Consider the following 25,680-nt stretch of genomic DNA (forward strand, 5'->3'; position numbering starts at 1 on the left):
CTCAGTTTAAACACTGGTTGAATGAATGAATGAATGAATGATTCATCATTCCAAATCCCTACTAAACCCAAAGTTTCATATTTTGCTTTCTCCTCAGGCCCACTCTGGATTTAATAAACGGGAATTTTTTCGTGTTACAGCATTTCCTACTGAACACTATAACAGCCTCAGATATTGTCAAATGTTTACACCCATAGTTGAACATACACTATAACACACATATTGATTTTCATCTTTACCAAAGGGGAGATTAAGAAGCTAAAGGGCTGAAATCCCCAATATTATCAAAGAACTAACAGAATGTCCCTGACTCTATACTCTGTAAAATAGGAGCCATACTAAGAGGCAGACATCAGAAAGAATGATAGAAATAGCATTATTTAAAACAACAATAATCTCAAACTCAAATCTGAACAGCCAACCTCCCCCTGTGCCTGCACACACACAATTTAGATAGAGGTTTTTGGGCATCCTGATGTTTATTTTGTTTTATTTTCCCTGGCATTTATATTGGCAGGAATATAAGTAATTGAAAAGATTATAACTTTGAGGCCTAGCATAGGCAGTTGTACTGGGGAGAACCATAAGCTACTTTATGTTTAATCCCTTTAAAATAACAATAATAATAGGTAAAAAATAAAAGAGAGAATTTGATTGCTCAATTTAAATGGATAAATAGAACTAAACCTGTTGTTCATATGTTTCTGGATCCTATAGAAAAAGATCTGGAACTGACTTCTGGAACTGACTTTCAGTTCTAATTAGAAAAATAAGTCTTGGAAACTCCAATCATAGTGCAACTCAGTAAGTCAATGCAAGGATGGATCAAACATTTGGATCAACAACTAGGATACAGGAGGAGAAAATGGTAGGGTTAGTGGTGTAAGAGGAACACAGAGAACTCAGGGTAAAATAACAGGTGAGACTAGAAAATCAACCCAGAGTACAAGATGACATCGTCCAGCAATCATTTCTGCAGGGCTTGCACAGTCAGTATTAAGGAGATATGCACACACACTGTCAAATCCCATGCCCCACCTCCACCAAGGGCACAGGATAGAAGGTATGGGCCCATCTTCTCCCGGATCTAGAGGCCTGGCACCCAAAATATCTTGTCATGTGGCGAACCAATTGCTGACATGGATTTTTGTAGGCATCTGCACAGTTTGGTAGTGCCTCCTGGATCTGTTCCCTTGGTACAGTTTCTAAAGGTAGACCCCATCTTTCCCATCACTAGCAGTTCCTAGCTTTGAGCTCAGGAACTGCCAGACCATGTCTTCCCCATTCCAATCTGAAAGAGGACAGAGATGTTATTAGCTCTATGCCTGAGGTAACTAAGAAAAATGAAGATAACTATTTTTTTAATTTTTTAAGTTTTTATTCATTTATTTTTAATATTAAATATAATTTATTGTCAGATTGGTTTCCATACAACACCCAGTGCTCATCCTAACAGATGCCCTCCTCAATGCCTATCACCCACTTTCACCTCTCCCCCATGCCCCATCAACCCTCAGTTTTTAAATACCCTCAGTATTTAAGAGTCTCTTATGGTTTGCCTCCTTCCCTCTCTGTAACTTTTTCCCCCTCCCCCACCATGGTCTTCTGCTAAGTTTAAAGATAACTATTTTTTCAGGGTCTTCTATGTGCCTCACTTCATGAACACATTGTATAATTTATTTACACATGATCCTAGGAAGTTAGGAGTATTTTCTATCCCTGTTTTATAAGTGAGTAAACTTAGGAAACATAGATATCAAGAAAGGGAACCCAATAATCTGAACCTGGTTTGCTGACTATGAAGCTTATGCTCTTTCTACTGTATCATGCTGCTTCCTCAAGGTCTCTGAAGCCTGAACCCTACTTCTAGCCAAACAGCAGAGTTGAGGAGAGGGGCTGGGCTTATATTCCCTCTGACTTCCATCCTCACCCTTGACTTCAAACTTCAGTAACTAGTATCAAATCCAGAAGGGAAGGGGCAGGAAACTATGAAAATATTCCAGCCATGTGCCCAAAGTAGAAACAGGTTTGGGACACTATAATGGCCTTAAAATTCACATACAATGACAAAGTAGGAAAGGTCTACAGAAATCTTCTCACCCAGGAGCCACAGCTTCAAAATACCTTCAGGGTCTACATAGGCAATAGAGTGGTGTGTGCTTGTCTGTGTGTGTGTGTGGTGTGCACAGGAGAATGGTAGGAACTTCGGTGAACAAGAGTAAATGGCTACTGGCCTTCCTGCCCCTACCATGCACATGCACGTGCACACATACACACAACCCTAGAAGGCATTAGTGTAACATTGAAAAATCTTCCTGGAGCTCCTCTGTATTCTAAAGGTAAATTAGTACTTAGCTACCATTTTGAGACTTCTGACATTAATCCAAACTTTCAAGTCAAAGATGGGGAGGCTGAGTCCAGAAAGAGTGATCACCTACTGGCAACCAGGGCTTTTATTCCTGATCCAGAGTTCTATGTGCCACATCAGCTCTCTTTTTGACTAACTTGTTTCTACTTTGTCACAGTTCTTGCCTCTCTGAATCTCTTCTAGATATGCACTGTCCAACACAGTAACTATCCACATGTGGTGATTTACATTTAAATTAATTAGAATTAAAGAAAATTAAAAATATAACTCCTTATTCTCACTAGCTACATTTCAAGTGCTCAACAATACAGACATAGAATATTTCCATCATCCCAGAAAGTTCTATGGAATAATGCTGTGAATCTAGACTGTTTTCTGGGGCAGCTGTCTCATTCGTCATGCCCTATTCATGCTATTGATAAAGAAGAAAAGAATTTAAATAAATTTTATACCGATGAATCTATGAGCTTTTCTGAAAGGTACAGGGACAAAGCAATTGGTGCTGATGCAATCAGTGAAGTATGCTCTGTCACCTCAACTCTCTCACCAGAGATCTCAGTGGGGTGATGACTCGTGGACCTAAGTAAACTGATTACAAGCAAGAGCAGTATGTGCAGATACTTTGGGGAGAATCCATCAACATGAAATAATTCCCCTTCTCTACATAGTGCTAATGAGAACTTGGCTGGTATTTTCACATCCTCCTCCTCTAGATCTATATGGCATCTGCTTGAGGAAAAGAAGCTGCATTCCCACTGGCTTCTAAGACCTGGGTAATGTGCTGTCCTTGCATCCACACTGGCCCAAGCTGCACCAGGTGTTCTGGCCTCTCTGCCTGAAGAGGGTGACTGTACTGAACGTAATTGAAATCAGATTCCATTCATTCTGCCAGGGGATCCTCTGTTCTCTTTCTGCAGCAGAGACCAGCATGTTGCTAGACGACTTGGAATGCTGGACAATGAGGCTTGATAGTCTCAGCTGTTACCCAATGCTCAAGGCCTTGTTTTCTTCCATGAAGGCCACCCCCACACCCCTCCTTCCTCCTGCACCTGAGCCCCAGTGTCAGATCTAACTCTTTCATGTGAGGTACAGGCCTGCCAACTCCTATTATGGCAGAGACCCACTGGTTTACTTAAATTGAGGGTGAATTCAGGAGAAAAGGAATAGTAAAGGTGGATAGTCTTAATGGTGTTTGCTGTTTTGCATCTCTTCCCTGTCTTTCAGTCTCAGGTCAGATCAGTGACAACAAAGGGCCACTGGCAAGTCACTTCCCTGTCCCAACTTGCTCTGTGGGGGATTGGAGCACCTGACATGATGTCTGGATCCTGCTGTCTGGATCCTATGGAGAACTCACTTTTCATACTGGTGGTATTAGACCCCTATGAGGGCTGTCTCTAATAGCACCAGAAAAAGATTTTTCAATTCAGGTTCCACAGTGTATCCCCAAGGGGAGGTAGATGTTATTAGTGTGTAGCTTCCATAGCCACTGTGACCATTAGGTGCTGTTCCAGCCTAATTCCTTGCCACCTCAAGAATGAGGCTTTCTTATCCATGGGCAGGGACAAGGCAAGTGAAGTTAAGTTCCCAAAGTTTTAGAAAACTGGAATCACTCTCCCTAAGGTCAAAGATGTTTCTTTTCTTCATATCTCACCATAAAATCTGGAGCATAAAAAATCACTTTCTGTGGTAGATGGACTTCTGAGATAGCACCCAACAGACTCAATACCTGGTTGTATACACATCTTTTTCCAGTTATTTAGTCAAACACTAATCTACTTGTTGTTGTAAAAGGATTGGGTAGATGTAATTAAGCTCAAAATTGAACTGAATTTGAAGTTTGGTTATCCTTGATGGCTTGACCTACTCAGATGAACTCTTAAAAGAGACTGGGTTCTTCATGGAGTCAGGGGGGTTCAACATAAGGAAGAGTCTCTGTTGCTGGCTTTTAAGGTGGAGGGATCAACATGCCAAGGAATAAGAACAGATTCTAGGAGCTCAGAGCAGCCTCTCTCTGGCTGATGGCCAGAAAGGAAAGGGGAACCTTAATTCTACAACTGCAAGGAACTGAATCCTGCCATAATCAAATGAACTTGGTCAAGAGCCCTGAACTTGGTCAAGAGCCCCAGAATACAGTGCAGGCTGGACAATACTTTGATTTCATATTTGTGAAACAGTGAGCTGAGAAACCGGTGTCAGACTTCTGGCTTACAGAACTGTGAACTGAAGTTGTTAAATTTGTGATGATTTTTTTATGAAGCAATAGAAAGCTAATACACTTTCCTTATAGGAGTGTGGTATATGGCAAGATAAGAGGCTTCAGAGTCAGACAATTTTGAGTTCAAATCCCAGCTCTGTAAATTACTAGCTTAATAACTTTGAACTCTTTGCTCTCTCAGATTTTCTGAGATTCAGTTTCCTCATTCTTAGGACACTTATGAGAACCAAATGAGAGAGACTGTTTGGCACATAATGAGTGAGCCCTCCTTTACTCTCCATTCATTTCTAAAGAGTAGGGAGTGAATGGCTTGCAGGTGACCTAACTCGGGCATGGGGAAGAAGGAACAGAAGGATTAAGGTAACCAAATACAGCAGAGAAGGGAAGAGTATGACACATTTATTAGATGAAAAAAAGTAACTGAGTTTTTTCTGCATATAACTTGCTATAACACTGAATTCAGATCTTACGTGTAATTCTAAGTGCTAAGTAAACATAAAGATATGTTTGGTGCAGGGCTGCAAATTATTTGTGAAACCGGACTAGGCTATACTTATATGAATGTATTTGAGTATGTGTGCATGCAGGTGCTTGTGTATTACAGTGCTTAAATACAGGGGTCATGATCTCAAATATCTTCACTAGTCAGGCAGATATGTAAATGAGGAAAATAGTCTAGTGAACATAAACAGGGCTGGGGACAGTGAAAAGTAATTGATGCCCTGCCTAGGGGCAATCTATGTTAATTTTCTAAACAAAGACTGTGCTTGGCAAACACAATTTTGTAAGTGAATATTGGCCTGAGGAAAGCCAGTTTGTGGCCTCTGACTTAAATCATGCCAGCCATCTTTTCATCTACTGGGACTGTAGTCAGAGGATCTCACTGTATGACCTTGGGGACATCTTTTTCCTTCTTTTGTACTTAGTTTTCTCATATATGTATAAAAAGCAATAGTTATGAGCAAAGAATTTGGAGCCATACTATCCATTGTAAGCCTGGCTGTACTGCTTACTAGCTGTGTGACTTTGGAAAAGACCTAGCCTTTCTGTACTTCAATTTCCTCATCTGTAAGGTGGAGTATTAATACCTAATTAATAAGGTTTTTAATTAAGAATATACAGACACTGTGGTGGTGCCTGTGAGTAGAGGGATGATTCTACACCACCAGAAGGACTCTTCAAGACTGAAACATGATGAAAAAAATGCACTAACCTTAAGGAGGCACAATGCAATGATGATATCAAAGTTCCAAAATGTTATTTACAATAAAGGGTTTTTTTTTATTATTATTGTGGTGGTATTCAGAGTCTAATGGGATGTATGACCTTGAACATATCCCTTGACTCTGAGAAGAGGCAAAGTGGGTCTGAACACATGGTTCCTTCTTTCAAACCAGAATAGCAGTGCTTTAGTTTGTAACTACATTTGGGACTCTTCGTCAGATTTTGTTTGAAGAAAAGGTTTCATTGCCAAGAAAATGTTTGAAGGCCCCAGATCTTGTCTATCCCTTCCTCTCCCATCCAAACCTATCCCTGTTTAAAATATGAGAAGAATGAAGGCCAAGTTTTGCCCCAGGTCACACAGCTAGATAGTAGCAGATCACAAAAGACTCAGGTACACTGACTTCTAGGGTGGTACCCTTTCCATTTTATTAGGCTGAATAGCATGTGAATAGGGAGAAGAGGCAGTTGGGAGATGAGTGGTGATTGGGGAATAAGTAGGACAGGGACAAGAGACAGGGAACAGAGCCAGTCCTTGGCAGGCATGGAATGAAAGATTAGTAAGGGGTGCATCCAACTATAAGTGTACACTAATAATTGCATACCAAATTTTCTAAGGCAAGAAGCCTCCCTGGTCCTATCCCCCATGCCTCCATTCTCCTCCAAGACCCAATTTTGAGTCAGAGAAATAGCTTGCAAAAAGAATATCAAATTTTATCTTTCAAGGTTTATGTTGGATTATTTAGTCTAGTGGTTTTTAGTTCATGGAGGAGTAAACGTAATTAATAATAGAATGATATGCAATGCTGCATATCCTTGCCAAAGCACAGGATCTGGCAGAAACTATTCCCAAGTCTCTCTCCGACTAGTGAGCCAGAATAAAGGGGGTCACTGTCCAGATGCTATCCTGGGTGAGGGGCACAAAGTCATTATCAAAAATCTGCTCATGTGAAATTGCAAAGCCTGGAAATGCTTTCACATACCAGGCTTTTCCACTGGAAAAAGTAACTACATGAATTTAGAGCATACATGCTTTTACAATTACATTTAAACTGACATTAAAAACAAATGTGAAACAGCCCAAGCTGAACAGGTCAGCATGACCTGGAAAGCAAAGGAGAGAAAAAAAAGAGAGAGAGAAAAGTAAAAAAAGGCTCAAAGTTAACAGCATTAATTCTGTCAGTCTGTTGTAAATAAGAAAATACCATTGCTGTATTAATGGCTTTATTAAGGAAATTTGCTAGCAAAAATATGCAACGTTCAAACAAACAGAAAGCAGTTAAAAATAAACTACATTAGCCTTTCAATCCACATTAGGGAACCTCTTGTTGGCTTAGAGATTCAAATTCTGTTCAAGGAGTGGCAAACTCCCCTCCCTCCTGAAGTCTTTCCTTGGCATTTTTCCAGAATGTTGCTGACTCAGGGGAGGGAGCAAGGTGGGGGGGGGGGGAGAGAGAGAGAGAGAGAAGAGATTGAAAGAGAGAGAGAGAGAGAGAGAGAAGGTGGAGAGACTGGAGAAGGATGAGAGTGGGAAATGCAGGCCCCAGGCAAGGCAGAAAGAGTTCTGACTCTCATATTTGTCTGCCCTTGGTCTCACAGACTCCACATCCACAAGAAGGAAACTGGTTTCAATATGGAGTCTTTAGGGCAGAGACAGATAATATCAAGATATTACAAACTCTAAGTGTCTCTCCACTTAGAATAATGCAAAGTTGGAGGCTGGCTTGAGAAAAGAATAAGACCTCACACCTGATGGAGAGGCAAGTGAATGATGTGAATGAGTAGTGGGGGATTATGGGGTACTAAGGCTAGAAGTAAAAGGTACAGTCTGATCCACTTTCCTCCTTCATCATAACTTCAATAGGAAATAAGAGAAGTAGACACTGGTTTTTAGATTTTGCCTTCCTCCCTCTTTATGAAAGGATTAAGAGTATGTGCTTCTGAAAACAGAATCGCCTTGACTTTGGGAATAAGGAGAAAATAACTGACTCTAGTCTCCTGGTCTGTTTGGAGAGAGGGGCCAGCTGGCTTCTTAGAGCTGCTCCTTCAGGAGAAGCAGAAATCTGGTCCTTGTTTACTGAACTTATATGGATCAGCTTCTGCCTTCATCTCAGTGATAGAGACTGAGGTTAAAATCTAAGTCCTTGGCAGTGGTCCAGCAGAATGGAAGTAAGGGGAAACTCATGAGCTGAATAATGACCAAGTAAAAATGGCCATAGGAGCCTCAGCTAGGAAGCACCTTGAGTCCCATCAGCAAAGCTTCTTCCTGGCAGCACACTGTGGAAAGTGAGCAACCAAGCCAGAGCTTCACTGCATCCATCCACCTGAGTGCCATCACATATAAGCCAAAATAACTAAAAAGCACTATGCTAATGCCAAGTCATATTATATAAATCAACAATCATGATACTACTACATGAAAGATAACTGATATTACTTCTAGAGCTAGTCCTCACAACATCCCTGTGAAGTAGGGAAATGATAAGTTCCATTGAAGGGAGTCATTAACCAAGAGAGTAGCCCCTAGCCCCAATGGTGGAGTCTGTGTTGAGGAGCAAGGGTAAGAGGCCCTAAGATTCAGATTCCAGGTACTTCCAAGGTATCCATTAGAACCTTCTAGAGCCCTCATTCTGAATGAAGTTGGTCAGCCTTTCTTCGGTGTCTGGTTGTTTTGAGACGCTTGCAATTGCCAACCGGAAATTTTTCTAATATGAAATAGAGACACCGTTGAATGTAGCAACTTAAAGGATGGGCTTGCATCTAGCAGTCCCCATAATCAGATGCCTGAGTGAGGTCCTCTGATGTAAGAGGCAGCATGCAAAATTTTTAGAGAGGGGGTGGCTGCAATTTTAGACTGGGTTTTTTTTTTCTTTTCTTACCTACCTGTAAGATAGGCAAGATGGAAAAAATGGAAAATTCCTACTTAAAGTTGTTTTACCCCCTCTCTTTGATGCTTTATTGACAAATATGCTAAAGTGCATATATATATATATATGTGTGTGTGTGTGTGTGTGTGTGTGTGTGTGTGTATATGTTTGTGTGTGCCTCTTTGTACACAGCAGGCAAGAATTAGTTGGTGAGGGTGGAGGATATGAAGGAAGAGAAGGGAGGTAGAATTTAACAGCCTCATTACAGCTACTCAGAGCCCAACAAAGACTCCCTATTTGGTCTTCTGAATTTCTTGCAGCAGCCAAACAATCCCATAATATTAAAAGCATTATTATTCAGCCTGGAGATGCGAATGCTTCGAAATTATTGTCTCTGTGCCTAACAGCTCACTAATCAAAGCTTTCATGCCTCATTTTGCACCCTGGGGAGAGTCTTCAGTCTCTTTTAGTTTCATCGTGGCCAGCATGACACACCACCCCTTGCAAGCCTGGGGTGACCTTTTATCTTGGTCAAGATCCAGATTTTCTTCTTAGCTCCAAATGCCCGTCCAAATTTTCTGCAGGTGATTTCCTCAGGATTTGTGCTTACGTTTTTTATATTGCTGACTGCTAGAAGGCTGAAATGTCAATTTTTACTTCTGCCACAGAACCATTGGTCCAATGGGGTTTTAAGCAGGGGAAAGAAACACATTTCTTAATAGATCTAAAAAGGGCAGTCAGGATTAACTAGACTGAGGAAAACGGAACTTGATTCTAGAAAACGTGTGATCCAGGGTAGTGATGCTGTTTCTGGTTTACTTCCTAGATACCTGTTGTCATGGTAATATTATCAATAATAGACAATCTGAAGGCTCTACTGATTTCAGAGTGGCTGTGTACTTTTTTCCCTTAGTTCTACATCATATAAACATGATCCCAAAGGATGTGCAAAATTCTCTAAAAAAGCATCTTGTTCAAGTAAATTGTCTATGTATAAGTTTGGTTCAATAAGAAAATATCTTAAACGCTTTTGTGATCTTATGGACCACATTATACAATTTGTGAAAACAGGTGGCTATCTTTTAAAATTTTTTCATGTTTATTTTTGAGAGAGGAAAAGAGAGAGGGAGAAAAAGCATGAGCTGGGGAAGGGCAGAGAGAGAGAGAGGGTGACAGAGGATCTGAAGCAGGCTCTGTGCTGTCCCCAGAGAGCCCAACGCAGGGCTCAAAGTCACAAACTGTGAGATCATGATCTGAGCCGAAGTCAGATGCTCAACCAACTGAGCAGTTGGCTATCTTTTTAAATCAAAAGTAAAATGTTTTCAAACAAGCAGTTATTTTATTTCAAATATTTTTTTTCTGAATTGTTTTATTTAGAAAATACTTGCCTTTGTATATACGACCTATTGTGAGCTGTGTACTCTTAGCTTTCTGCCTACGGCCTTCAGAAAATAATTATGACATCATTTTACTCTCTCAAGAGCAACTGATGGATTTTAGAGCACTTACAGCAAAAGTAAACAACAATAAAATCTTTCTGCTCCTATTACACTTTAAAAACTCAAGGATTTTAAATAGAAAATTTACAAGTAAGATACTCATTGAAGTACCAGATATGGGTAATCATCAATTTTGATGACTAGAAAAAAATTATTTACCAAGACAGACTACAACATGTATGTGATGTCCCAGATAATTCAGTTGGAAGGAATTATGAGATACAGTTTCTGGTTTCTCCACATACAAGTTTGCTTGAGAGCTATAATTAGAGAGAAGTATAACATTTTTCCTCCAATGTGTCACCAAGTATTTATGTAATCAACCAGAGGATGGCAATCTAGACCATGGAGAACAGATTTCAAGAGTTGATTCAAAGGTAATACAGAGACCAGAGAACCAAGGAACCAGTACCAAAGGCTACATTGTAATAGTAAAGAGTAGGCCCCAGTGGTGACTGGGAGCACACAGGCCAATTATTATCCAAAATAGGGGTGGAAGGTACAGTGATATATGTTGTGTGCCTACAATGTTTCTTTATAAACTTACAACATTTATGTAAGGAAGATTGTATTATTCCCATACTACAGCTGGGGAACTTAGGCTCAGATATCTAATGATTTCTCAAAGGTCATTAAGATAGTAGGTGGAAGAGCCAGGACTAGAAATGAGGCCTGTCTGTACTGAGTTCATTACACTATTTCCACTATACCACAGGACTTCTTAAATCCAAAAACATAAAAGAAAGAAAAAGAGGTTGTAAGTGCTGAGTCACATGTGCACACTGATATCAAAGTTCATGGGGCAATTCTGCTCCTCAGTTATGCAGATCTGTAGGAGCACTCAGGTATCTGAGAATCGTGTGTAGGAGTAGCATTGAGACTTACCACTTGCATCTCCAAGCTGAAGATTTTTAGGGCTTTAATTAGAGTCAAAGGAGAAGGGAGAAAATCCCAGTAACTGAGTTACAAATTATTGATTTTTTATGATACTCTGTTGCCTGATGAAAAAGAGGTAGAGGGCATTCAATCACTGGGTGGGAAGTGGGACCCAAATTCTACAAATCTGTGATTTATAGGCTTCTTACTTTAGCAAAAAGGTTATATGGTAGCACCTCAATGAGGTTCTGGATAGATGTTGAAAGGCTGGTTAAAAAGTGCACAAAAGGATTAGTAACCTTTTTAGGGAAGAATATTTGGATATCCAAAATATTTACTTGATTATTCTATATGATGTTGGAAGTAATTATATTTCTCAGAAATAACTGGTCTAGGGGCGCCTGGGTGGCTCAGTCGGTTGAGCGGCCGACTTCGGCTCAGGTCATGATCTCGCGGTCCGTGAGTTCGAGCCCCGCGTCAGGCTCTGTGCTGACAGCTCAGAGCCTGGAGCCTGCTTCGGATTCTGTGTCTCCCTCTCTCTGACCCTCCCCCGTTCATGCTCTGTCTCTCTCTGTCTCAAAAATAAATAAACGTTAAAAAAAAAAATTAAAAAAAAAAAAAAAAGAAATAACTGGTCTAGCATGTTTCTTGAGTCAGGAAGCTGTACTTGTGGCCATTAGATGAATTCAACAATAATGCTGTATGTATGTATATGTATAATAATGTATAACAATGTATGCTTTATGTATGTATGCTTTATGTATAATAATGTTTTATGCATGAAAAGAATATTGCAGACCCAACATGGTTTACTTTAGTGGTTTTAGTGGCCTCTGGTAATACTCTTGAGATGTGGTGAGGATGGTCTACTCTTGGTCATGAAGCCATTCTTGATTGATTCTCCTGGTGAACAATGGCATACATATCTACAAAATAGAAGACTTGGGCTAAGGGTGTTGTCTGCCTATAGGATAAATTATTTATCTATACCCAAGTTTTCCAAAGTGTATTCCATTAAACAGTGGTTTTGTAGGATATTAACAGGTGTTATATGAGAAAAAAAAAAGTGTTTCTGTGGTTGAATTAAACTAGGAATCCTGAATTACCAAGCTCCTCAGGTTACTTTATTGCAGTACTTGCCAAGGTCTGTGTTATGCTAAAATATACTATAAATTTTCCTGAGCAGGACCATAATATGTAGGTTTGTATAAATTATTTGACCTTAAAAATCATTTTTCATGGACCATGTCATTGAACCCATGCCAGGAAACACTTGCCTAGACCAAGGCAAGAAGTTTGTATAAGGGAAGGACTTATGTACATGGTCAGTACTTGCAGGTATCAAACCAAATGGAGGCAACTAACCCAGGAACCAAGGCTGCAATCCTAGCTGTTTAGCAAAATTTGCTGCTAGACTTTTTTTTTTCTTTCTCTACCTGGTCTACTGTGTATTTCTATAAAGTTTAAGTCATGACCTATATACCACACTTCCAATCCACTAATTGTCTTTAAAAAGCAAACATACAAAGTCAGTCAGAGAAAGACAAATGCCATATGATTTCACTCATATGTGGAATTTAAGAAACAAAGCAGATGAACATAGGGGAAGGGAAGGAAAAATGAAATAAGTTAAAAACAGAGAAGGAGGGGGGCGCCTGGGTGGCTTGGTCGGTTAAGCGTCTGACTTCGGCTCAGGTCATGATCTCACGGTCCGTGAGTTCGAGCCCCGCATCGGGCTCTGTGCTGACAGCTCAGAGCCTGGAGCCTGTTTCAGATTCTGTGTCTCCCTCTCTCTCTGCCCCTCCCCTGTTCATGCTCTGTCTCTCTCGGTCTCAAAAATAAATAAACGTTAAAAAACAAACAAACAAACAAACAAACAGAGAAGGAGGCAAATCATAAGAGAATCCTAACTATAGAAAACAAACTGAGGGTTGCTGGAGGGGAGGTGGGTGGGGGAGGGGTTAAATGGGTGATGGACATTAAGGAGGGCACGTGTTGGGATGAGCACTGGGTGTTATATGTAAGTGATGAATCACTAAATTCTACTCCTGAAACCAATACTACACTATGTTAACTAACTTCAATTAAATAAAATCTTGGAAGGAAAAAAAACCCATACAGACACACAAAATGATACATGAGTAGGTCTATCCCATGTCATAGATCTTCAGCTTCCTAAACTTCAAATCTTTTAGCATAATAATGGAGCCCATTTTCGATGTGGTTTTAGTTTACCATCCCCATTTCCCCAGATCTGGCCATTTTAAACTACTTACTATTCCTCAAACTCTCAATGTGCTTTTCTTATGTCTCTGTGCCTTTATTCAAACTGTGTGCTTTGCCTTGAATTCCCCTTCCCTTCTGTCTCATCCAACTTCTTCCTAGTAATTTCTTCTTATCCTTTAGGATGTATTATCACCGTTTGTCTCCCTTTATTTAAATTTTTGAGGTCAGAGATTTGCTCCTCAAAATATCTACCATAGTGTCTGGCACAGAGTGGGCACTCAATAAGTATTTGCCAAATGGGGGCACCTGGGTGGCACAGTCGGTTAAGCATCTGACTCTTGATTTTGGCTCAGGTAATGATCTCTCGGTTCGTGAGCTCAAGCCCCATGTCTGGCCCTGCACTGTGAGGAACCTGCTTGGAATTCTCTCTCTCTCCCTCTCTCTGTCCCTCTCCCCCACTCATGCATGCTCATGTACATGGTCACTCTCACTGTTTCTCTCTCTCTCAACAATAAATAAATAATCTTAAAAAATAGTTTCCAAATGGATAAATAGATGAGTGAATTGATGGAAAGATGAAAGGACTAGCTAGTTGGCTATTTGGAAGGATGAACAGATAAATAGATGGATGAATAAATGCTGTGAAACTTGTCTTCCAAAGACCCATGCCATGAATAGTGTTTCATCACTGGAATCACTCTCTTGCATCCAGAACATGTGATCCAGAAGCAGCAATTCAGGGCTGCTCTTGAGCATAGAGAATGACAAAAGAGCTGTCATCAAGACTGTCTTCAACACTGGAAACCACAAAGATGTTCATAGTGTACATGATGACATCAGATCATAGCCATGGGCTCCCTGAGCCATTTTTTCAACTAGAGAATCCTGGAGGTTGTTTAAAACCTGCAGAAATGCTAACAGTTTTGAGTCTCAGATGTAAAGTTCAGTCTTCTAGTAGGAAAGAGACTTCTCAAATATGCTAAAGTAACCTCTGAAGAAAATGTTGAACACTTTAGATTCTCACATGTTCCAGGTTTATTTTCCTCTTCTGGGTTTGGCTGCTACATGATATTCCTGAAAGGCCCACCATCTTCTATGGTCCAGGAAAAGAGGGAGTAAGCAGGTGCCAATGTCATTTATTAAAAACTGAGGACTCAAGAGTTGCAAAATGCAAAAAGAAAAATGTTTGGGGAGGAATAGGAGGTTTCAGTGAGAAGGAGGGGAGGGTTAGGAGATAAGATGGCAAGTCAGGGCAATTCTTTCTTTCTCATTACACCTTGGAAACTCTAAGTATATCCTTGGGAAGTATAGACAAAAGTGAGAGATGGCTGTGCACTTACTCTAATTATGGGCTGTGAAAAACCCACAGCTAATTCATCAGAGAGAAGGTCCTTTTCTGGAAAGTTATATTTATAAATATTTTCTTAGGCTAAAAGTAGGCAAGAGGTTTAGATTCTTGAAGCAGTTAGCAAAGTGCACTTTTCCAAAAGCAGCAATAAATGAACCAGGTTCAAAGAAAGGCCTATTCTAGTTGTTAATGGGCAGTTAGTTAATAGCCTGAAGGCAGTCTTTAAGAGATCCACCCTGAGAATCCAACCACCCTTGGAAACACCAAGAAATACCAAAAGCTGCTAAAAAAAAAGGAGCAGTGAACATGTAGATAGGCCTAGAAGCAAAAAGGAAAAAACTATGTGCTTTAAGTATCTCTGAGTTATGGAGATCCCATCACCAAACAGTAGATGAACACTACAGAGAAAGTCAGTTAGTGATCTTGAGGCCTCAAGACCAAGCAAGCATCAGCTGTAGTGTGCCAGCTTCTCTAAGATACAAGGATAACCCTTCTGCCCTCCACTCGTTCAATAATCTGTATATCCAGTATATTTTTGGACACATAATATACCTTACTTAGGTGTAATCTGAGGTAGCTAAAATTACTATTCAAGTCAAAATACTCAAGTTTAAACTATCTATACTTCTAAGGGCAATGGATACATAATCCACAAAAAGGCTAATAAGCTTTCTCTATGACTTTAGACATAGAATCACAAAATGGTAGTGCCATACAGGTCTTTGGTAAATCTCATTATCTCAATTTTATGATAGGAAAATTGAGTCTCAGAGGGGAGAAGGGACTGCCCAAGGCCATACTCCTAGTTCCCATTTCTGGCTACCATTTTGAGTTTACTGATGGGAAGAATAAAACAAAGTTATATGAATTTTCCTTCAATGTGATAAGAATGTCTATGCCAAAGCCAAATCTTATGAGAAGGGAAGTCTATTGCTAAAGTATTTAAAGAGCCACTCTGCATTTATGCTTTCTATAGTTTTTCCATTGTTTTGAGTAAAGATGTACTGTACACTGAATTTGCAAGTTAACCATAAACTTGAGAAGGGTTTGCAGCAGAGAATCAGGGAACATGGAAATAACTTTAGCAAAATGGAAAGGTTTGTTTTTCAAACAATGGTGTTTAAGTGGGTGAACACTTGGGATGTTACTGGCATGGTATTTGAATATATGATTCCTTATTTACTAGGATTGGCTTCCAAACAGGATTTTGATGGTACTTTTAGTTTGAGATGGTAAGAAGTTATTTCTGGTGATGTTCTGCCTGTTGTAATTGTTACATATTATAGGGCATGACAAGTAATTCAGGGTAAAAGCCAACTGGTAATTGCTTTAAACAGCTTACCATCTAAATTACTAGTGACCTCACTGTCATAGTAAGCCCTCACATTTGTCTAGCATGTTGTCATTTACCAAAGATGTTCACAGTCATCATGACTCTGTGAGTGGTATCTCTAAATTACAGATGAAGAAACTGAGGCCTAAAGGAAGCACTGTAAATAATGGAGCTGGGCCTTTAATTTAGGTCTGCCTGACTCCAAAGGTAAGACCATTTACACAATATCAAGAATCCTTGTATCTTGTAGACATTTCTTCAAGTTTGCCAGCCTGCACTCTGTTGCTTAGTATGGTGCTTCTAAATATCATAGAAATTGAACTGAAATGAAAGTCATTCACAGTACCTCTCATTTTCTTTTCATTGTGCTGACCAAGCCCATACAAATTTGAGCACACTATCCAATAAATCAATTTGAAAACTTACTGTACCACTCTCTCCATGAAATTTACAGATTTATGCCTGACTGATATATGAAGAAGTGAAATTATCTGGTATACAAAGACTCCTTTTCTTTTTTTTTTTTTTTGTACGTGTATGTCCATAGCATTTTTATTTGTAATGGGGAGAAAAAACAATGGAAACAAGTAACATATCCATCAATATGTGAACGAATAATTTACAGTATATCCATACTATGGATATACTACTCAGCAGTATCAAGGAATAAATTATTGATATATACAACAATGTGAATTTACCTCAAAATAGTTATGCTGATTAAATAAACTAGACAGCAGAAGTCATACTGTGTGTTTGTATTTATATAAAATTGTAGAAAAAAAACAAACAGAACTCCAGTGACAGAAATCAGATCAGTTGTCTAGAGGTGGGGTTGGGAAGCAGGGAAGGAAGAGAGAGAAACGAGTTAAAAAGAGGCGTAAAACCATTTTGGAGGGTGATAGATATGTTCATTATCTTGACTGGAAGGTGTACAGATATGTCAAACTTATCAAATTGTACACTTTAAATATAGGAGTTTATCAGATGCACAGACTCCTTTTCAAAAAGGGTTCACTATAATCATGTCACAGACTACTTTATAATGGAGGATGTTGGCTGAAACATGAAACTAATTTTAAGATTTGGACCCAAATTTTATGAGAACTTTTGTTACCATTAACTTCACCTGCATCAAAGCAGGCTTGCAATTCATATTATCAGATTGAAAAACAAGAGGTTCTCTACCTGGGAGTCCCTATCTCTTACACACAATGCGCAGAGGGCTAAATACTGAGAGATGACTGCATTAGGGGTTGTAACATTCATATGAAGAAAAATTCCCCTTATCAGTCCCTTTGTCATCTTTCCTGGCTTTCCTTCTGCATTTCTCCACCCCAGTCCTGCCTCTTCTTCCCCACCATAGACACAATTGTAGGATTTCTCTGGAGTATAATAAGCAAACAAGAACAAGGTTGGTCTTTCTCAGATATTTGAGTCTCATTTGATGTGGCTGCCTGGAAAATTACTCACAGAGCATCTGCTTGCCATGTCTGGGAGCACTAGTCACTATTTGAAATGGTTCTGTTACAACTATTTCAAATGGAACCTGAGTTATTTGTAGGACTTTTGTCTGTGTAAAGACTATTATTGGCCTGTAAAGGAGGGGAGGATACAGCTATCAATATGAAGACCCACACATAGAGAACAAGTTGGTTTATATAAAAACGTACATGGATAGAAGTATTGAGCACCTCACAGAAAGCCAGAGATGGACAAGTGCACTAAATTAGCTTTGAGAGGGGGAGGGGAAATGGCAGGATTCTAGGATCTTGGATTTTCCAAGCTGATAATGAGTAATCAGGTAGGAGGCTACAGTTGCAGGCATTCAGAAATGAGCTTGCTTTTCTTCAAGTCCCATTTCCAAATCAAAGTAGACTAATGAGCTTGCTTTTCTCATGAAAGGTGCTTCATTTTGGAAGCAGCAGGCAACAGAGAGTACCATGCCACGGTGCGGGTATATACATGAAGAAATGATGAATTTGGAGGGGGAAATATAAGTGTAAGCCAAGACTTTCTGGAATGGTGACAGTGCTCACAGTAGACACAGACTAGGGGACAGAGAGCCTTATGATGAAGGGCTGCCCTTGAAAAAGCTGCATCTTCCTTCTGTAAAGCTACAGTGCTATTGAAAAAATTATTTTGGAAATTATCAATAGATTTGCAAAGAAAAGGAAATGATTAAAAGGCCTGCTCAACCCTTGGACATATGGGATAGAAAACTGGCTCTGCTTGGCAGTCTAGTCATAGGCTCCAAAGAGAAGCAGCTTCTCATTCCAGATGGCCAGCCCTACAATATAGGAGTAGTTAGTTGAGGATATTCCTGGTTGTTCAGGGCCAGCCTGTGCCTGGGTCATCCTGCACCTGTGACTATTCTCAATTCCATAGTTCTCTCATCCTAGCCATCATTCAATAACACAAGGCCAGTATCACTGTGTCTTCTGACTCCACACTCACTCGTTCCCTGATGGGTCTTGATCCCTGCTTCACATCTTCTGCTCCTATGCTAAGCCCTAGAGTGGGGTGTGACATCATTAAGGATAAAGAAAGGCACTAGCTGGCTGATAGCCACATTGGATATGAAGGGGTCAGCCTGTATCTAGAGTATGGCTGGCCACCTAGGAAGCACCAAAGAGGAAAATCTGGTTCAAAGCGAGAACAAGAGAATGAGGGAAGGAAAGGGAGAAAGACAAAGAGAGAAAAGTATCATACCTCCCAGAGTCATTCCTGCCTCATAGCATTTCCGTAGGCGACAAGATGGACAATTTTTCCTTCGGAATTTATCGATGGTGCAATCATTTCTGCTGGCACACAGGTACTTCTGTTTCCCTAGGAGAACAAACAGAAGAGTAGACACCCTATTAATGCATTTCCAGAGTCTCTCTCCTTTGGTATTTCTAGGCAGAAAAGACATAAAGATAACCCTGCCAGATAAGAGAGGTGGACAGAGAATGGCCCTAAAGAATTTGATCACACAGAATTACACAGGCTAGTTTAATTATATGCTATATTGTTTGGTTTTCATAGGAGTTTTTAATCAATATGAACAATTGAGGTCCTGTTGATACTTCCCTTCATGATAAGAACTACGTAACATTTTTTTAAAATAAGACATTATTCCTTTACTGAAAGCCACGAACACCCATGGGAAAATGATCAATGGCAGAAATTACCACTCCTTTAGCATGGCACAGCAGAGACTTGGGCTTAGGCAATGTTTCTTCCTCCTGACCCCTGTATTCATGCAAAGGATCATACTCAAGCTAACAGAATGCTTATTTTTCATAATTAAAAAAAACAGGTAAAACTTCTATGAGAAAGAACTCCATGATATTTCTACTTGTTTTTAAATTGCTAGCTATCATATCCCCAATCCTGCAGGTTATAAAAACCAAACAGAGATAAAGCTCACTGCCTGTGAAGTGAATCACACCAGGCGAAGGGAAGTCTTCTGAAGCCAGTGGGGGGGGGGGGGGGAGGATTGCTGTCATGTACACCTGGAGCTGTCACAGATACACAGAAACATATACATGTGTTCAGACTCAGAGATCTTCAGGATCACAGCCACTCAGATAAAGACATGGAGGTCCATTAAAAAATACATATTTTACTCAACATTTTGCCTCCTTGCTCCTAACATAGGCCTGGCATACAGTAGGCCCTCAAATAAATACTGACTGAATGAATACACAAATGGTGATCCACAGGTATACAGAGTAGCCAGCATAAACAGACAGACATACATATCCTGCTGCTCTGAAACATGCAAGACTTCTTTATGCAAGTCCTTCTCATTTACTGCTGTGCTTTAGTTTATGTGAGAGACTGTGATGTTAGGGAGGCTTCTTTTAGCAGAGGAGGCATATTTGTGGTAGGGAAAAAGAAGAAAAATTGAAGAGCAATTGCTATTTGATAGCGGGAGAAAAACACATAAATTTAGCTATACCTTGGCTTTTCCCTTCCTTTTCAGCATAAAATGTATATATCAGGCACAGAAAACACTGTATTATAGTAGGTTATTTTATGTAGGAGACTCACTAGTAGCCAGGTCAGCAAAATCTGCCTGTTCCTTCCTTCCTTCCTTCCTTCCTTCCTTCTTTCCTTCCTTCCTCTCCACCCTATTACTCTCTCATTCCCTTCCCCTTGTTAAAGGACTCCAAATGTTGGGCTCGAAGGCACTATTAAAAACTACTCCAGTATAACCCTTTCATTCCAAGGATGAGTTCTGGGAATGTGACTTGCCTGAAGAATACTCAACTGGAGACCTATGAAGGAAGAATATTACTACTTAATAGGCACCTGCTATGAACCAAGCTTATGCTGGCAAGTTTGCATATGTCATTTATTTTTTAAATGTTTTATTTTTGAGAGAGAGAAAGGCAGAGTGTGAACAGGAGAGAGAGAGAGAGAGAGAGAGAGAGAGAGAGAGAGAGACATAGAATCCAAAGCAGACTCCAGGCTCTGAGCTGTCAGCACAGAGCCCAATGCAGGCCTTGAACCCACAAACTGCAAGATCATGACCTGAGCCGAAGTTGGGCGCTTAACCCACTGAGCTACCCAGGTGACCCTACATATCCCATTTAAATGAATAATCTCAGCAGTTCTTTGACATAGGTACTATCATTACTTTTACTTAACAGATGAGAAAACTAAGGCCTCTAAACAAGTACTCTTTCTACCATTTGTATTAACAGAACACATAATTTACTAACAGCTTTTTTCTGCTGCAAACTGCAGATTCTTATTTGTGCACAGAAAGGATGTTGCTGTGAGTGCCATTCAGTCATTGAGTATCAACTCCTAGAGGGGAGGCCCTGTATCCAATTCCAGTGGGTTCACTTCCAGTGCCATGGATGTTCTAGAATGGGGACATCCCCAGTTTTTGGTGCAGCTGCAATCCCGGTACTAGTTTGTCACATTAATTAGTAAAAATAGGGTCAAGTTATGAATACTTCTTTGAGGAATCTCTTCTTCCACAGGAAACTACTAGCTCCTGAACCCAAGTTTGCAAAGGAATGGTTACAGAGCCAAAGGATTAGGGCTCCCAGAGGAGTTCTAGATTCTGCTGCTAAAAGTAAACCATCATGTGAATGAGGAAGATTACAGTGGAAAAAGTATGAATTTTTTTTTTTCAATTTGAAACTCAGATCATCTCCCTAGCTATGGTTCATATTTTGTCCCAGAATGTCTCCTGGCCTAAAACACAGATATCCTTTATAATTTACCTGGGAATAAGTGCAAAGCCCAGTACAACCAATGCAATTGTGTATTAATTTAACATATATTGAGCATTTATTATGAGCCAGACACTGTACTCACTTTTGAGGTTACAGAGGAAAATCTCTGCTGAACAAAAATGTTTAAGTCCCAGATAACAGAGAAAGCACTAGGCTGGAAGTCATGAGATTTGAATCCTTGTTCAGTTTTATTACTAACTAACTATATGACCTTGCACAAGTCCTTTAGCCTCTCAGCTCCATTCATAATGTGATAAGTTGAACTGGAAAATCACTAAAATCTCTTCCAGCTCAAGGAGTCTTTTTTATTTTATTTTATTTTATTTTATTTTATTTTATTTTATTACTTTATTTTATTTTAATTCAAGTATAGTTCACATACAGTGTTACATTAGTTTCAGGTGTACAATAATACAGTAATTCAAGAATTCCATATCCAGCTCAAGGAGTCTTAAAAGATATCTGGATTTTATCCATAACATATTTGTAGAGTCTTTTATATAAACGTTACAAGTATTAACAATAAGCAAGAAATTAACCAAAATAATTACCTCTTCACCCTCAACTCCCTCCTTTTAGGATAGTAACTTGCTGTAACATTACCTTTTATATCTACAGTCATTTGATCTTTTCTCTTTGTTTTCTACAGCCCTTCAAAAAATCAAGGCAATTAACACAGTATTAGGCACTGCTATTGCAAGCCATATGCAACATATGTATAAACAACATTCTTACACATATGTGTGTACTCATGCATGTGTGAATGAATGTGTGTGTGTAAACCCACAATAAGGTGTAATCTTTGTGTATATGTGTGTGTGAACATATAAAGTATACAACATATTAAATCATATAAATGCATACATATGAAATATGTGTTTCTTTGAAGCAGAATAGTGACTCTAAAGTTTTAAATGATACTTAATGGTAACACAAGTGGTGAAGGTTCCAAAATATGGATATGGAAGGATTCTCCTAAAAATGGAACTGTAACTCATCTGTACAGTTTGGATTAGGAACAAAAATGGGATGGAAAAACCTCTCAAAGTTGTTTCCAATCTACTTCTCCTGCCTGAATTACCAACTTCCTCAAATGATAGCAGAACCAATGTATAATCACTGGGTTGCTATTACTTCTTTCCTATTTATCTTACTTTTCCAATATGGCTGAATTTTTCAGGGTTCTTAATAATAACAGTGAATTAAAATACAGTATGCAATAACATGTGTATTATACATATTTATTTATATATAATAAATATAAAACATATAATAACATAAAGTGACAATAAATTAAAGCATAATATAAAATATAGTAACATAAGATTAAAAATGTCTACCATTCGATTAGCTTACAAAAGTTAGTAACAATCTTGTACAAAGGAGTATAATAGGGATTATTGTATACATCGTTCTATAGATGAATAAAATGATGCTCACTAAGATGAAACTGACCTGCTTGGCATCACAGTTAGTTTGCTCTAAATCACAGACCATGAGGCTATGAATCTTACAGATTGGAGACAATTTTAAATAGTATTTGGTCACAACACACCCACTCCTCTGTACAAGGCTTGAATTCCCTCTGTAATATCCCCGTAAAGATTGCCCCAATGTTTCCTGAATTGAAGCCCATTCCATTTCTGGACTCTGTTATAAGACTTTTCCTTCCAGGACACTCATGATTTATCTCCTTGTAGTTCTGACCCATTGGGTCTAATTGGAACGAACTCATCTTTGGGCTGTAAAGAATATTGGAAGCCTTATAACAAAATGTCCCTATGTGATGCCTGACTCTTCAGTTATGAAAACGGACACAAAGTATTGAAATCTCATGCCCCAAGCCACAGGAAATTGGTGGTAGAGCCAGAGAAAAATCTGGCAACTGCATCCAATGGAGATGTAGTGTGGGTGGGTGTAGCCTCAAGACAGAGCACCTGGGTTTTAGGTATCCTTGTTCATTGTTTAGTAAGTATATGGCCCTATGAATGCCTTCTTGGTATTCAGTTGACAGAAGTGTAAGTGTGATCTGGGTATGCTCCAAGGTGGTCCTAGAAAGTCCTCTATTACCATGCAGTAGCCTAGATGACTGAATAATAAACACAGACAACACAAACTCCTATCCATCTCCTCCTCCTCAGATTCTACAAATATTACACCTAGCTCTCCGAACACCAAGGGTATATCAACAACTAATAATGAGTCTCACAAAAAAATGCCATTGTGAAATTTTTGGCAAAATACAAAAAATCCTCTCTCATGTTGAAGGAGGTTAAGTTCACACTCTGGAATTGCAAACCAGTTGCATATTTAAGTACTTGATAAATCTCCTATTAGAACAGCTGCAAACACTTGACTACTATGAATGGTCACATAATGGGATAGCATGAGGTCTCTGCTTGCCAGCTGGCTCTGAAACCCTTGACTGGCTGATGATGTTCTACATGTTTCTTCATGGTCCTTTTGTTCCATCATAAAGCTTAAGTATGATCCAAAACTCCAGCAAGAACAGAAGTCATGAGACCGCCTTCAGATATTGTCTCCATAGAATTCCCATTTCTATTGTTTTTTGTCATCCTCATAGGTGTTGCCATGCAGTGTGAGTTGAGGTCAATGTTTGATTAGGCCTCTTTCAATTTGTTCATTCTGAAAAATCCTACTTAAATCATATCAGTTAAAGCAGGGGGGATTATCCATCACCTGAGGTATCATGCAAATGAGAGGATTGAATTGTCATGTTTATTATGAAGCTACAGAAAAGACTTAAGAACACAGGACTACTTATCCTTTATTTATTTATTTTTTACTGTTTTATTTATTTTTGACAGGAGAGAGAGAGAGAGAGAGAGAATGAGCAGGGGAGAGGCAGAGATAGGGAGACAGAATCTGTAGCAGTCTCCAGGCTCTGAGCTGTCAGCACAGAGCCCGATGCAAGGCTCAAACCCATAAACCATGAGATCATGACCTGAGCCAAAGTTAGACACTTAACCGACTGAGCCACCCAGGCACCTCAGGACTACTTATCCTTTATAACTAGAGTGTGAATAAAGGACCTAGATGAACAAAACAAAACAAAAAAATATTGAGGTATGTAAAAGACCTGAATTAAGTGGAAAGATGTACAGTATTCCTGGGTGAGATAATGCAATATTGTAAAGTTATTGATTGGTCCCCTTCCCCCAATGAAATCTATAAATTTAAAACAATCCAAACAAAATCTTGACAAAATAATATCAAAGCTCACCTGAAGTAGTAAAATTTATGATATTTCCAAGATATTTTTGAAAAAAAAAGAGTAATAAGACTTTTCCTATCAGACATTTAAAGTATTATAATGCCGCAATAATTAGAGCAGTTTGATAGTGACTCCAGTATGGATTGATCAGTTGAAGAGATCAGAAAAGCCAAAAACAGACTCCATATATGTACTATGTAATTCTAAATCTGTGGAGAAAGGATGATTTATTCACTAACTGGTGTCATAACTGGCTAAACACTTGAAAAAGAGAATAAAGTTAAATTACTAGTTGAAACCAAAGTAAACTCCATAATGATCAAAGATGTCAATGAAAAAAAACAAAAACAAAAATAAAAGGAAATCATTAAAGTATTGTTAGGAAGTATAGGTGATATTTTTTTTTAAGGTAGAAAGGGCTTTTTAAAGAATGACAATAAAGAAAAATAAGTGAACATTTTGATAGACTTAGTTGACTAGAAAACATTTAAACTTTTTAATCAAGCTCAAAGACAACCACAAACTAATGAAAACATATTGGCATCAACTATGGAAAAACAGTGGTCGATTTCCTTGATATACAGAGATGAACAGTGCAGTAGAAAAATGCACAACAAACATGAAAAGTCAATTAAAAGAAGAAATATAAATGATCAACAAAAAATGAAAATTGTTGAATTCAACTTCACTAGAAATCATAGAAATACAAATTAAAGAAGATATCATTTTCATAAGTCAGATTGATAATGATTAAATACTAGTATTGGAAGAGAGGTATTGCTGGTAGGAATATAAACTTTTTGAGAGCATTTTACAAAATATCCAAAAAAGTTAAGTACACATAAGCTTTAACCAGTAATTCCACTTCTTGGAATGTTTAATAAGAAAACAATTATGTAAGTACAAAAAAAGAAATACAATATAGCATTATGTAAACAGAGAATATTGGAAAAATTTAAATATCTAACATTAGGGAGATGACAAAATTATTCCATATTTATGCAGGAGAATGCTGTACAGTCCTCTTTTTTTTTTACTTGGAACTATGTTCACAATATTGTGTTTTGTTAAAACAACAAAAATGGTTACCAAACAACATATTTCATTGAATCCTGCCTTTAATAATTGAGGCTTTATAGCACATCTATTCAAGTTTTTTTTTTATATTGCAATGAAACTTTTTTACAAGTGAAATAGCACATGGAGGCCCTGATATAGAAAACAAAATTAAACCAAATCTGCCTGAAGTGGGCAT

The 25,680-nt window shown here is 38.8% G+C and overlaps 1 protein-coding gene across 1 annotated transcript in view; it reads right to left on the bottom strand.

Annotated features, from left to right (window-relative positions):
* The window catches only part of AR (androgen receptor), a 187,005-nt gene that overhangs the window by 18,827 nt on the left and 142,498 nt on the right, over positions 1-25,680 (bottom strand). Inside the window, exon 3 of the mRNA XM_081793453.1 lies at positions 18,666-18,782. Within this exon, the coding sequence (XP_081649579.1) occupies positions 18,666-18,782 (117 nt within the window). The remainder of the gene's footprint in view (positions 1-18,665; positions 18,783-25,680) is intronic.

Source organism: Panthera onca, chromosome X (assembly GCF_046562875.1).
Source record: "Panthera onca isolate mPanOnc1 chromosome X, mPanOnc1 haplotype 2, whole genome shotgun sequence".
Classification (NCBI taxonomy): domain Eukaryota; kingdom Metazoa; phylum Chordata; class Mammalia; order Carnivora; family Felidae; genus Panthera; species Panthera onca.